This window comes from Typopeltis vanoorti, chromosome 15, assembly GCF_054136105.1.
Source record: "Typopeltis vanoorti isolate ZY-2024b chromosome 15, IOZ_Tvanoo_1.0, whole genome shotgun sequence".
In the NCBI taxonomy this organism is placed as follows: domain Eukaryota; kingdom Metazoa; phylum Arthropoda; class Arachnida; order Uropygi; family Thelyphonidae; genus Typopeltis; species Typopeltis vanoorti.
In genome coordinates, this window is record NC_143563.1 from 56,886,412 (window position 1) to 56,900,749 (window position 14,338).

The 14,338-nt window shown below is 37.4% G+C and overlaps 1 protein-coding gene across 5 annotated transcripts in view; it reads left to right on the plus strand.

Moving 5' to 3' along the window:
• The window catches only part of LOC150098781 (putative nuclear hormone receptor HR3), a 240,295-nt gene that overhangs the window by 74,294 nt on the left and 151,663 nt on the right, over nt 1-14,338 (plus strand). For all 5 annotated transcript variants that reach the window (XM_090404768.1, XM_090404769.1, XM_090404770.1 and 2 more), the window contains exon 3: nt 7,411-7,552. In XM_090404768.1, coding sequence (XP_090260894.1) covers nt 7,411-7,552 — 142 coding nt within the window. The remainder of the gene's footprint in view (nt 1-7,410; nt 7,553-14,338) is intronic.

The window sequence follows — 14,338 nt, forward strand, 5'->3', positions numbered from 1 at the left end:
TTACTTGCAGCATATTGAAAGAACTGTTTGGGATTCTCTTTAGCTTGCATAGCTAAAGAGAATCCCAATAGCCAGTTTCCTTTCATAATCTGCTTTTGCTTTTTTTACCACACTCGTTACCCTTCTGGCCTGCACTTTATACCATTCGTTTGCCTGCAGGTCACCTCTTTCTTTAAATTCCCTCCACAGTTCTTTCTTTTTTTTGCAGCTCAAGCTTAATGGTGTTATTCGTCCATTTAACCCCTACTTGTTTTACCATTCAGACCCTAGATATACAATCAGCCATAACCTCCTGTAAATGCTCCTTGACCACTTCCCATGTTCTATCTACATCCAGCCCTTACAGTTTGACATGCCATGACACTGATCCAAACAATCTCCTAAGCTTGTCATACTTGCCAGCATGGTAATTCCACATATACCCTGTCTTAATCGAAAATTCCACACGTTTAGCCACCTCCCAGGTCAAGACCTTATGATCACTCTCACCAATAGGTGGCAACATGGTCATATTTATTACAGTAAAATTCTCATATGCTATTACCAGGTCAAGCGCTCTCACACCCCTAGTATTTTCAATTACATTTACATCAGTTACAATTATGCAATCATAAATTCACTTATTCATGTCTAGACTTTATAGATTGCATGCTATTTGCTCTACCTAGCAACTTATAGGACACACACACATCACAACTGTCAATTATTAATAATTCGTTTGCCATTAATGAAAGTATTTCTACTTACACGTATGATTTTCTTTGCAGTTCCCATTCTCAAATGGCTTATAAATGATGATTCACATATTTACACCTTTTGAGTAAATCAAATATACCAACCAAATATAGCATTCGTCTTCATTATTCTTTTCTATCATCATCATCAAATTTCAAATTCCTGATATATACCTTCAAGGAGTATACAGGATATGATAGTATTACATGAAAAATTTACATCATTGCTAACTTCCTATCTACAATTTTCCTCCAAATCAGTCTGTTATCTGTCAAGATATCTCCAATATCATCAGATCTAATATTTCTGTCTTCCAAAGCACTTTTTACTGTATCAATCCACCTATATCTTGGTCTTCCTCAGGGTCTTTTTCCTGCCAACCTGGCAGAGAATACTTGTTTTGCTAATCTTTCCTCCCACATTCTGTATAAGTGATCATACCACCTGAGATTAGCTCTGCTAACGCATTCCTGGATGCTGACAATGTCAAGTTCTTTCCTAATATCCTTGTTTTTAATATGATACTACCTTTGATGCCATCTGTTCATGCCCCTAATCTTTCTCAGGACTCTCATATCTGCTGTCTCTAGTCTTTGGTGAAGTGTTTTACTTCTGACCCAGCGCTCAGATCCATAAGTTAAAATTGGCTTCAATACTGTCTTGTATACAGCTAATTTAGTGTTTTGACTAATTTATTTCTTATTCCATATAAATTTATTCAGTTGACTTCCTACCATACCAGCTTTGTTGATTCTGTTGTCTATTTCCATTTTTAATTTACCATCCTCACTAAAAATCATGCCTAAGTAGCTGAAATGTTTTACTTGTTCTATAGATTCTCCATTCACAATGCAGTTGATATTTTCAATGTTTCTGCCTATGTTGATTGTGTTTGTCTTTTTAATGTTAACCATATCTATTACATCAGTTATTCAATTTAGTCAGGGAATTTTGCAGACTTGTAACAGATTTATTTAGAAGTATAACATTATCCGCATAAAGCAAAGAGCTGAGATTAACATCTCCAATTTTAATATCAGGTTTAATACCATTTTCCTTTATAATGTGATCCATATAGATAATGAATAACAGAGGGGTAATGTACATCCCTGTCTGACACCAGATTTAACATTAAACCACCTTTCTGTACTTCCTTAAATTCTAACTGCTGACTTACAACTGAAATAAAGACTAATTATTGCTGGATATAATGCCCCATTAACGAATAGAACTAGCGTTTTGAATAACTTCTCTCTTGGCACCTTGTCATATGCCTTTTCCAGATCTACAAAACTTAAATACAGATCTTTGTTATATTCCCATGATTTCTCAACTATCTGTCATAAGGAGAAAATCTGATCCTGACAATCTCTATTTGACCTGAATCCAGCTTGTTCTTCACCAAGTTTCTCTTTCACAATCCTTCTCAACCGTTTCTCAAGTATGCTTGCATAAGTTCTTCCGCTCGGTTGAACAGCAGGAAGGGGTGGTGAAAAGGGACCATCCCCAGAAGTTATGAAAGAAAACTGTGAGCAAGAGTGGTTTCTTTTGTGTGGAGGGTGGTTAAACTGTGGAATGCATTGCCTGATAGAGTGGTGAGAGCGAGACCGGTCAATGAGTTTAAGGAGTGGTATGATAGACTTTGTGTTTCCTAGGAAGTACCTCCCGCAATGAGTCTTTTGATTCCTTGGAGGCCTAAATAATAATAAATCTTACCAGGAACACTTAGTAGAGAAATATCTCTGTAATTCACACATTCAGTTTTATTTCCTTTTTATATATGGGTACTATGAGAGCTTTACTCCAATCATCTGTAATTCTTCCCTCTGTCCAGGCCTTCTGAACTATACAGTGCAGCCACTGTAAGACTTTTACACCTCCATACTTGAGCATTTCTGTTCGAATATCATCTACTCCTGCTGCCTTTCCACATTTCAGGCTTTTGATGACTTTTCTACTTCAAGTATGGATATGTATTCCTCATTGCATGCCTGGTCAGTGTTTTTTATCACTGTGCTGTCATCACTGCTTGTTTCATTTAGCAATTTTTTGAAGTAATTACTTCATACTTCAAGGATATCGTTTTCTCCTGTTTTCATGTCAGCTTTATCATCTCTAATTCCTTTTACAGCACTCTTTCCTCTATTTCTGAGCTTCTTCAACAACCTCCAGAATATCTTGCCACCTCCTTCTTGATATTTATGTTCTTGTGAAAGTCCTTCCATGACTTTTGTTTAGCCAGTTTTACACAGTGTTTAGCTTTCTTACATTTGTCTCTGTATTCTCTAAGAGCACAAGCTGACTTATTTCTCAGGAACTTTTGATATGCTTTCTTCTTTTCCTTCACTGCCTCTTTAACTTCCTGTGTCCACCATAGAGTTCTGATTTTTCTATCTTTGCAGACAACCTTGCCATATGCCTCTCTGACTGAATCAATCAATGTTTTCTTCAGAGCTTGCCACTGAATCTCCAAGGTTTGACTCCTGTTTTGAAACTCTTTCATTTTTTCTTGAATAATGACTGTATATTTCAGTCTAGAGTTCACATCTGAGAGCTGCTCAACTTTTATTCACTTTAAAAATTTTTTACACGTTCTTCTTTTCAATATGAAATTCAATTTTATCCTGCTCAAGACTAAATGGTGATCACTTCCTATTTCAAATCTTCTGTACATTCTAGTGAACTGTACCAGAAAGAAAAACATCACTATCAACAATAACATAGTCAATGAGACTTTTCTTATTCCTTGCCTCTTCTCTCCATGTGAATTTGTGCACATTTTTATGTTGGAACATTGTGTTAGTAATAACCAGTCCATGTCCTGAGCAGAAATCCAACAAGTATTTTCCATTATTATTAGCTTTGCTCTTTTCTCCAAATATTCCCAAAATATTTTTGTATGTCTGATAATCATTTCCTACTCAGCTATTTAGATCCCTAAGAAGGGCCAACTTTTCCTTTTTCATTGTGTCAGTTGCTTTCTCTAAAGCCTCAAAAAATTCTTCCACTTCTATCTTAGTAGAACCTTCTGTGGGACCATAAGCACAAATAAGTCTCATTGTCCAGTTCCCCATTCTGATATTTGCCCACATCACTCTACTCGAGACTGCCTGCCATTCAAGAAGATTATTCTTGTATTTGGTGTTGAATACTATGGCTACTCCTTCTTTTCCTTGATTGTCATTGCCTGAATATAATATTTTGTATTTATTGCTCGGAAAGATCTCACCAGTTTTTGCCTTTTTTGTTTCAGTCACCCCTATTATATCGATCTGGTACTCATCTAATTCCTCAGCTAGTTCCATTTCTTTGCCATTCAGGCTTCTTATGTTTATAGTATCGAACTTGAACTCTGGCGATGTTGAGTTGGGGTGGGTTTCAGGATTTGGTCCAGTAGCTGAGTTTTCACTGTTTACCCTGGTTCCCTGGCAAAAACAACTGGGAGCCTTGTTTAACCAGACAATGCCCCACTCAGCATGAAATTCTGTCATGTTATACCATCATTCGAAATTTTGGTTTAAGCCAATAAGAATATAATTTGTTCGGCTAAATCCCAAATTTCCAGGCCATCGTCGTCTGTTGAGTATCCACGTAGATTCCTAACAGGGTGCACCACGAGAAAGTGAGGATTGGATATTAGGTCAGAAGCCCTGGTCGGTTCTCTGCATTCCTTTAAAGGCTATGTAGAGGTCTCCTCTCAGTTGTATAGCTTTGACCCTTAAGCACCCCTATTAAGTCCCCCCTATATTGTTTTCTAATATATCTTAAACACATTGTGCCCCACTCTACACAGATTTAGTTACAGTTAATTGATAAATTAAAGTATTCAAAGTTATCCTACTGTTAATTGCATTGGACCAATTAAGATGAGCGTTGATGCACTATGAACTCTAAAATTTTCATAAATCAGTAAAAATGCAATCATACAGTCAAATTGATGTGAATTTTGTAGCACGGGTAGCATAATCTACATGACAGCACACCCAACCGAAATGGGCATGTGACACCACTGATATGGCGTTTCAGGTGTGTGTGTGTGTGGGAGAAATAGTAAACATTTTGGCAGGTGGTAGTATCGATTATTCTGAGTAAAAAAAAGTTCATATGGACATGTCTAATTGTCAATGGATGAGGAGATACAGCTGTTTGAAAACTGGCACGTACAGATTGATGCACATTCAGATGTGGCCAAAAAGCAGTTATAACCTGACACAATTTCATGTTAGAAGTGTTGTTAAGAATGCTGCACATCTTTACACATGCTAAATATGTTCATTTATGGTTTCTATAATGTAAGTGTTGTTGCTGCTTGTAGAGAATATCATCGATAGCTTCCTAACTGCAGAGTGCTGGATTCCAGAGTGTTTACTAGTGTTTATAAGAAACCTGTAAGACTGGTACTGTTTCTAGCAATCACATTTCTTCTGAACATGGAAATGAACAAATGTGGATGAAGTAGAACACATTCTTCAGTCTAGAGAACATAGTCCTACTACAAGCACATGGAGAATTTCTGCATGTATCAGGGTTCCACATAGAAGGGTATGGCAAACATTATGTGAGCAAGGTTTGTATCCATTTCGCATACAAGTTGTAATACCTTTTCTCAGGAGATGAAGGCAGTAGATTGGAATTTTGTTGGTGGGTAAATGCTAATCATTGATTATTTCCATTAATATTAATACTGCTCACTGATGATGCTACTTTCACCCATGATGGTATCAACAACACCCATAACTGGCATCGGTGGTCTAATGAAAATCTGCATACCACTGTAGAAACAAATTTATAACATTGCTTCTCTGTAAACGTGTGGTGCAGTATGATACTCACTCACTTGAGTGGGCCTGTTGTGTTACCAGATTGTCTTACAGGGTCCATTTATCTACAATTTCTGCAAATGAATTTCCACTAGCATTGGAGGATGTGTCCCTTGGCTACAGCAATTGCATGTTCTTTCAGCACGACAGAGTTCCTGTACATTACAGCCATCAGGTGACACAATATCTATATCAAAAATTCCCTGAATGATGGATCACCGCATTGGTCTCATTCATTGGACACCAAGGTCCCCAGACCTCACTCCCTTAGATGTTGGTTTGTGGGGATGAATGAAAAGCGAAGTATATAAAGAAAAGGTAAACACAAGAGATGAATTGATCACTCGCTTTATGGATACTGCTGCCCTCATTATCAAGATGACCTCAGCAGAACAACACATACTATTACTACAAGAGTTGCAGAGTTCATTGAGATTGGAGGTGGAATTTTCAGACATTTATTATGAATTGTAAATTATAGTATTTGTTCAATTATTTGTTTAGCATCATTCAAACAGTGGTCAATAAATACAAACAATAAGTCATTTATTGTTCTCATAATAGCTTTTTTTTTTTTTATGTGCCAGTTTCAAACAGCTGTATCTCTGCATCTATTGTAATTGGATACATGTTTATATAAACTTTTTTATTCAGAATAATTGATACTACCATTCACCAAAATATATACAATTCCTCCTGAAATTATTATTATTATTATTATTATTATTCAGGCCTCCAAGGAGTCAAAAGACTCATCGAGGGAGGTCCTTTCTAAGACATAAAGTCTGTCAAGACTCATCGAGGGGAGGTCCCTCCCTGAGAAACACAAAGTTTATCATACCACTCCTTAAACCCACTGACCGTTCTCGCTCCCACCACTCCATCAGGCAATGCATTCCACGGCTCAACCACCCTCCACACAAAGAAACCACTCCTTACCCTCTTGCTCACAGTTTCCTTTCGCAACTTCCAGGGATGGCCTCTTGTCATCACTCCTTCCCGCTGATCAACCAATGTTTATCTGTGTGTGTGTGTGTGTGTAAAAGGAGACATCACTAAGTGCCACACTCAGTTTAATTGGAAAATGTAGAGTAGAGTAGAGCTTCACAAGTTTGAATGATAACAAAAAGTTATACTCTGCAATGGTTGCAATAGTGCTGAACCACAAAAACTGGATTCTGAAGAGGAAGAGCAGTGAATCTTGCCAAAGTCTATTTTTCATCAGATAGGAGATCCTGGATTTGCAGCCCATTGGATGTTGCAAGCAGGATTGCATTGCTGCAGCTGTAAAGCATAGTGGTAGATTTGTGATGTTGCAGTCTATTGATTTTTATCACTGCTACTATTACTACTATGAAAGTGGTTTGCTGTAGTTTCTGCACTTATGGAATTCTTTATTGAATGGCTATACCAGTTCCAGTAAGATCTGTCACAGAGAAAAATCTATTTGGTTTGAGAATTAGATGCTTTTTTACTTCTCATAGACTGACTAGCCCAATTGCCTTAACCCAACTGAACACTTATAGGATGAAGTAGAACAATGATGAGGAATTGTCTCTGCTTTCCATTATCACTCCCAAGACTTAAGACAATTTCGTATGAATAATGGAGACTAATTTCCCTTAAAGTTTGTTAGATATATATGGAAAGTTGACCACACAGAAGAAATGCTGCTACATGGTCAAATGCCGTTTGGGCTTGCACTTAATGTTATATTTTTATCTTTGTATTTTTTGGGTGTTCATTAGTTTAGCAGTATAGTTACTTATCACATTAGTGTTCATCATTATGATACATTTTCTAAGAATAATAAAAAAAATTGTTTCTCTTATAATACAGATAGATTTTTCTGTAGGGTTTCTTCAGGCGAAGTCTTGCTGGCATGGTGAATTACCAATGTCCAAGGCAAAGGAACTGTATGGTAGACCGAGTAAACAGGAACAGGTGTCAGTATTGCCGTCTGCAGAAATGTTTATCCTCAGGAATGTCTAGGGATGGTAAGATGTCTGTTTATTTAATTTTTTATATTACCAATGCAACTGACCAATTATATTTTGGGACTCCTTTTTTTTTTTTTTTTTATCTGTTTATCAATATTCGGAAGTCTTTAAGAGTTCACTGAGGAAGTTTTACTTTATCTGTTATTATGCCTGTCATATCTTATTTTAAATTAATTCAGATTACTGCCTGAAAGTCGGTAGGTGCATTCCAGTGCATGCATTGCAGGCAGTAAATTTTATTCATTTGCTTCTCTCCGTGCAAGAAAAAAAAAAGAATAAAAAAAACTATTTCATACCATATTCTTAACATTTATTCATCTTCCAAAGACTGCCTGTGTTTATATAAATACAAATAAATATTTGTATTTATATTGTTCTGTTTGTTCTTTCTTTATGAAAAATTACTTTTTTTATCTGATTAATCAGATTTTATTAATCTGATCAACTCACTATCATATTTTACATTTTTTTTCCATCTGTTTATTAAGTCCTCTAAAGCAGAGCTTTCTCTAATACACAGTATCCAGTGAAATATTTACTGGACTATATTCCCTAAATAATGGATGTTGCCTCCAGATGCCACTCACTGCATCTATTATTTCATTATGGATTCACTATTCATCGACTTTCCCAATTCGACTCAGGGAAGGTCCAAATTTAACTTTTAGCTGTTTACTGATGTTATTTACTTGCTGTTGTTTAATAATCCATAAATTTTTATTAAAAAAATTACTAATCTAATGTGAATCTCATAGAAATATATATCCTTTGATTGGAAAAGAGTAATTGAAAGAATAGTAGACAAGCGAGTCCAGTTCTCATCACAACAAGAGGAATCTTTTTATGGGCTTTTTTTTCATTTGAGGTGAGTTAGATGATCTCGTATGGAGGTGGTAGACCTTTTTCTTCTGGAAACTCAGTTTTTTTTTTCATCCTCTACATTATTATTGTTATTATTATTATTATTATTCAGGCCTCCATGGAGTCAAAAGACTCATCGTGGAAGGTCCTTCCTAAGAACATAAAGTCTGTCAAGACTCATCAAGGGGAGGTCCCCCCCCCCCTAAGAAACACAAAGTCTATCATACCACTCCTTAAACTCATTGACAGTTCTCGCTCGCACCACTCCATCAGGCAATGCATTCCACGGTTCAACCACCCTCCATGCATAGAAACCACTCCTCACCCTCTTGCTCAGAGTTTCCTTTCATAACTTCCAGGGATGGCCTCTTGTCATCACTCCTTCCCGCTGTTCAACCAAGTGAAAGAACTACCCAGTGTCAACCCTGTAACCACCTCTCAACAGTTTAAAAGTCTCAATCATATCACCTCTCCTTCTTCTATCCACCAAACTCTGCAGCCCACATTCCCTCAGCCGATCCTCATAACCAAAATTGTACAGTCCTGAAACCATCTTTGTCATCCGTCCCTTTCCACAGTTAATTTATCCCCTTCAAATCCTGGGGACCAAATCTGAGAACAATAGTCTAAGTGTGGCCTGATCAGAGACTTACACAATGGAATGATAATCCTTTTATCTCTGCAGGTCAGTGTCCTTCTCATAATTGCAGCAATCCTCTGTGTTACCTTCACCACCTTTGCAATATGTCCCCTAAATTTCAGGTTTCTATCAATCATCAACCCCAGATCTCTTGTCTCCCCTACTTCCTCCAGTATAACTGCTCCCATAGAGTATGTGGCATCCCATCGATGTTTCCCAAACCGCAAGTCCTTACATTTTGCTGCATTAAACTGACACCCCCATTCATTTGCCCATCTATCTAGCTTATTCAAATCCTCTTGCAGGGCTACCACATCTGCACTATTACTAATAATCCTTCCCAGCTTCGCATCATCTGCAAACAACTGAATATCCCCTTGCAATCCAGTGGCATTGATATAAAGGTTAAACAATATAGGTCCTAGTACTGAGCCCTGTGGGACCCCACTTGTAACCCTCTGCCTCCTTGAAACTGCTCCACCATACATAACTCTCTGATACCTATCAGACAGCCAATCCTGAATCCAGTTGACCAATCTGACTTCCAGACCCATGTGCTGCAACTTAAATATCAGCTTATCATGTGGCACCCTGTCAAATGCCTTTGCTAAGTCTAAGAAAATTGCAGTATATGCCTTTCCCTCATCTAATGTTCTTGTAACTTTATTATAAAAGGCTAGCATATTGCTAAAACAAGAGCGCCCCTTCACAAATCCATGTTGACTCTCACGGATAACATTACCCTCATCTGCCCAATGCTGTATATGGTCACTCTCTCCAACTGGTAGGAGAGATGTCATCTCAGTTATTATTAACTCTTCTGATGCTATAACCAAATCCAAAACTCTTGAACCTCTTGTTCCGTCTGTTACATGTTGCCTAAGACATTTGTTTGTCAAGAATTCTAGAAATTCCATTCCCCTATTGCTACATGCATCTTCCCCTCCCCAATTTATACTGCTGTAGTTAAAATCTCCAATAACAATCATTCTTCTTGCACTTGCCAAACTTACTGTCTAAACATCTCCTGGTCCCCATCCTCTGTGCTCCTGGGTCTGTAGCAACACCCCACTAAATATCCTGTCTTGCCCACCTCTACCTCACACCATATGCTCTCAAAATCATTTGTCTCACTGCCTTCCAAAGCCTCCACTCTTAGAGGACATAGGTCGTCACTTATCATAAGCAGTACTCCACCACCACGCTTTCCTCTCCTATCCTGCTGAAAAATGCTGTACCCAGCGACTTCTATTCCTGTTATTATATGCTCTTCTGTCAACCACGTCTCAGCGATCCCAATAATTTTTGGCCAGGCTGATGCTATCTGTGCCACCAATTCTTCTCCCTTATTCTAGATACTCCTGGCATTAGTATAAAGCATATAAATGCCATTGTTTCTATACCCAGCATTATCCCCTCTAGACTCCACTGGGCTCAGTGTTACCTGATGTCGTCTCCCTTCTCCCAAGTATCCATTCTCACAAGAGACCACCCCTGCTATCATCCTCCCTGGGACACACTGACTCATTCAGAACAGCAATCTCTCCAGATGCCTATGTCCTTCTTCATTCAAATGTAAGCGGTCTCTTCCATACAATTCCTCTCTTTCCTCAAACTCACTCCAAGCATCTACATATACCAGTCCTCTCTTGTCACACATTCTAGCTATTATGTCATTCAATATTGCTGCTCTTCTGCTCAGCTCGTCATTATCATACTTAGGCAACAGGCACACTATTTTTCCTCTCTCTGCCTTCTTCCATAGAGTCTCAAGCAGAAATCTCATATCTCTTGCTGCCCGACTTACATTACCACTCAAGTCATTTGTTCCTACCATCACAATCATCTCATCCACCCTTTCACCTCTCTTAATTGCCATAGCCACCCTTTCTATTGTTCCTCCTGGCAAACACTCCTCACACATCCTATCTTGAGCACCACGGATCATTGAGTCACCATACATTATACCTCTTACCATTTCCTCTCTCCTATTGTTTCCATTCTCTCCTCTTCTTTCATTCCCATAGGTCTCTCTCTCTCTCTCTCTCTCTCTCTCATTCCCTCTCCTCGACTGCTATTCTCTCTTCTAGCATTCCATACCTCTCTCTCTCTCCTACTGTTTCCCTTCTCTCCTTTTCTAGCACTCCCATACATCTCTCTCATTCCCTCTCTCCTACTGTTTCCATTTTCTACACTTCTAGCACTTCCACATCCCTCTCTCATTCCATCTCTCCTGCCATTTCCATTCTCTCCTCTTCTAGCACTTCCATATCTCTCTCTCTCTCTCTCATTCCATCTCTCCTACCGTTTCCATTCTCTCCTCTTCTAGCACTTCCATATCTCTCTCTCTCATTTCATCTCTCCTACTGTTTCCATTCTCTCCTCTTCTAGCACCCCCATACCTCTCACTCATTCCCTCTCTTCTACTGTTTCCTTTCTTTCCTCTTCTAACACTCCCAAAATTCTCTCTCTCCCCTACTCTGATTTGGCTTGCATTTATCTCTTCCATTCTCCTAATCTTATCTTTCATACTTCTGCTCTCATTCACAAGACATTCCACCTCCTCTTTCAGCTCATCTATCTCCCTCTGCAAGTCAGTCACTCTTAGTCTAAATTCCCTCTCCCAAACAAAACCATCTCCTAAACTTTCACAGTCACTCATGCCTTCCACACTATCAACTATTATTTTCTCATTCATATATATATTTTTTTCATTCTCTCCTATCATACTACTTGCCTTCCTACATTCATTCCCCGTTCCTGGAGCAACAAGATTGGATATTGATATTTCTAATGCACTTATTTCCTCCCACTGCCTGCATTTTGCGCACATATGCTCTCCGCTCTCTTTCATAAGCCACATATCCAATTCCCGAGACGCATACATGCCGCAAGTACTGCATGCCACAAAGTCCCTTATGATATTGCTTATGATAGAGTTCTTAAATGGCAGAGGACTTGGCGATACGCCACTTGCGACTGCAGCTGACGCCGCCATCATTCCTTACTGCCGAGTAGTGTAATCGTTAATTATTTATTTAATTTTTTATTTAATAAATTCCATTAAATAAATAAGAACAAAATGTACAAACAATTACAAGCAAAACAAAACATTTAAGTACACTAAATATAATTAAATAAAATGAAATATAACTAAATACAGTAATGAAAACTTAGCTTCGTTTTGTATTCCACCGTTATGCATTCAATTCCGACGGTAACCAAAATATATCATGACAGCAACTAACTTCCAAAAAAACAACTACTGAAGTACACTCGTATTCAGAGAAACAATTTAGCACTCAAAAACTTAGAAAAACGGGGGGAAAAAAATGGACTATTCACCGATTAAAAATCACTTTCTTCCGCACAGCTCAAATTAGCTGACACGTGCTACGGCGACGATAGCGCCACTCGATCATTTTTTACATTTTTTTCATCTGTTTATTAAGTTCTCTAAAGCAGAGCTTTCTCTAATACACAGTATCCAGTGAAATATTTACTGGATAATTGGCCAGAGAATACACACAATTAACAGAAAAAAATGCCATTAGTGGGCAGTAGATGGTGTAGTGTATAGATAGATAGACGATTAAGTAGCATAGGTGGATTGTGTGGTGTAGAATACTCACTGATGAGCTCATGAACTCCTTGGAGATCATCATCATCATCAGTTTCCTGATAAGTACCCTCAAGGGATGTACAAGACACCAGGACAGTATTATATGATTAACTTTGCATTATTACCAATTTCATGTCAACAATTTTCTCCCAAATTAAGCTATCACTTGTCAGCATTCTGATATTTTCATATCTTATATTTTCTGTCTTCTAGGGCACTTTTGACTGCATTGATCCACCTAGATCTTGGTCTTCATCTGAGTCTTTTTCTTGCCAATATTGGCCTCAGACACCTTTTACTAATATTTCTTGACACTTTAAAGCCCTGTTTAAAAGCCCATTCAACTTTAGATTAGCTCTACTCAACACATTTTTGAATGCTAACGATCAAGTTCCTTCCTATGTCATTTAAACTTTTTTTTCCCCATATTTAATTTGCTGTCATCACTAAAAACTGTGCCTAAATAGCTAAAATATTTCACTTGAAATTTTTTGTGTCTGCCTATATTCATAGTTTTGGTCTTTTTTATTGGTGATTTTTCATACCAAATTTGTGACAGCTATTGTTCAGTTTTGTTAAAGAAGTCTGGAGACTTGCACTGGATTTGTTAGAAGTACATTATCATCTGCATAAAGCAAAGAGCTAAGTTGATTCTTCTACCAGGTTTAATGCCACTTTCTTTCATAAAGTGATCCATATAGATGATGAATAAGAGTGAAGATAGTGTGCACCTTGTGTTACACCTGATTTTACATCAAACTATCTTTCTGTACCAACTTCAATTCTTAACTGCTAACTTATAACTTAAATATAGACTATGTATTACTCTGTGTGATGTTCCATTTTCACCATACAATTGCAGCATTTTGAAAAGCTTTTCTCTTGGCATCTTGTTGTATGCCTTTTCCAGACTCTACAAAACTTAAGTACAGGTCCTTGTTATATTCCCACAATTTCTCAACTATTTGGTGTAAAGTGAAAATCAGACAACTATTTTTGGCTAAACCCAGCTTGTTCTTCACCAAGTTTTCCTTCCGCAACTTATTTAACTGATCACTTAGTAGGGATATTCCTTTATAACTTTCTCATCTAAACTAAGGACAATAAAAGATGAGAACTATGAGATCTCTACTCCGATTATCCAGATTTTTTTTTCTAACCAGGCCTTTTGAATTATGCAGTGTAGTCACTGTAAAACTTTTATACCTACATATTTGAGAATTTCTGGTTGCTACAGGTCAGGGAATGTGGAGGGTGGAGACAAAGAAATGTACAGTCATACATCAATTAACAAAGAGGATACATTCCAAAAAATTACTTTGTTAAGCAAAACTTTTTCTCAGAGGTAAAAATAATATGGCCATAATATGGATACGTTCATACGTAAAGAAAATGAAAGACTTTTTTTTGAAAAAACAAATGCTTTATTAAATAAAAAGTTAATATTACATACCTAACAAAGATAAAATCATGACATTTTAAAATGTGAATCTAAAGTTGATTGTTTATGCTGTTTTCTCTTTCATTTAACAATTGCCTATATGAATTTATTGCATTTAACACTGATCGCTTAACAATAACACTCCTTCCTAAAGCAGGATCATTTTCACTGAAAAAATTTAAAACGTTTTCAATGTCATTCAAGCACCTTTTTAAATCT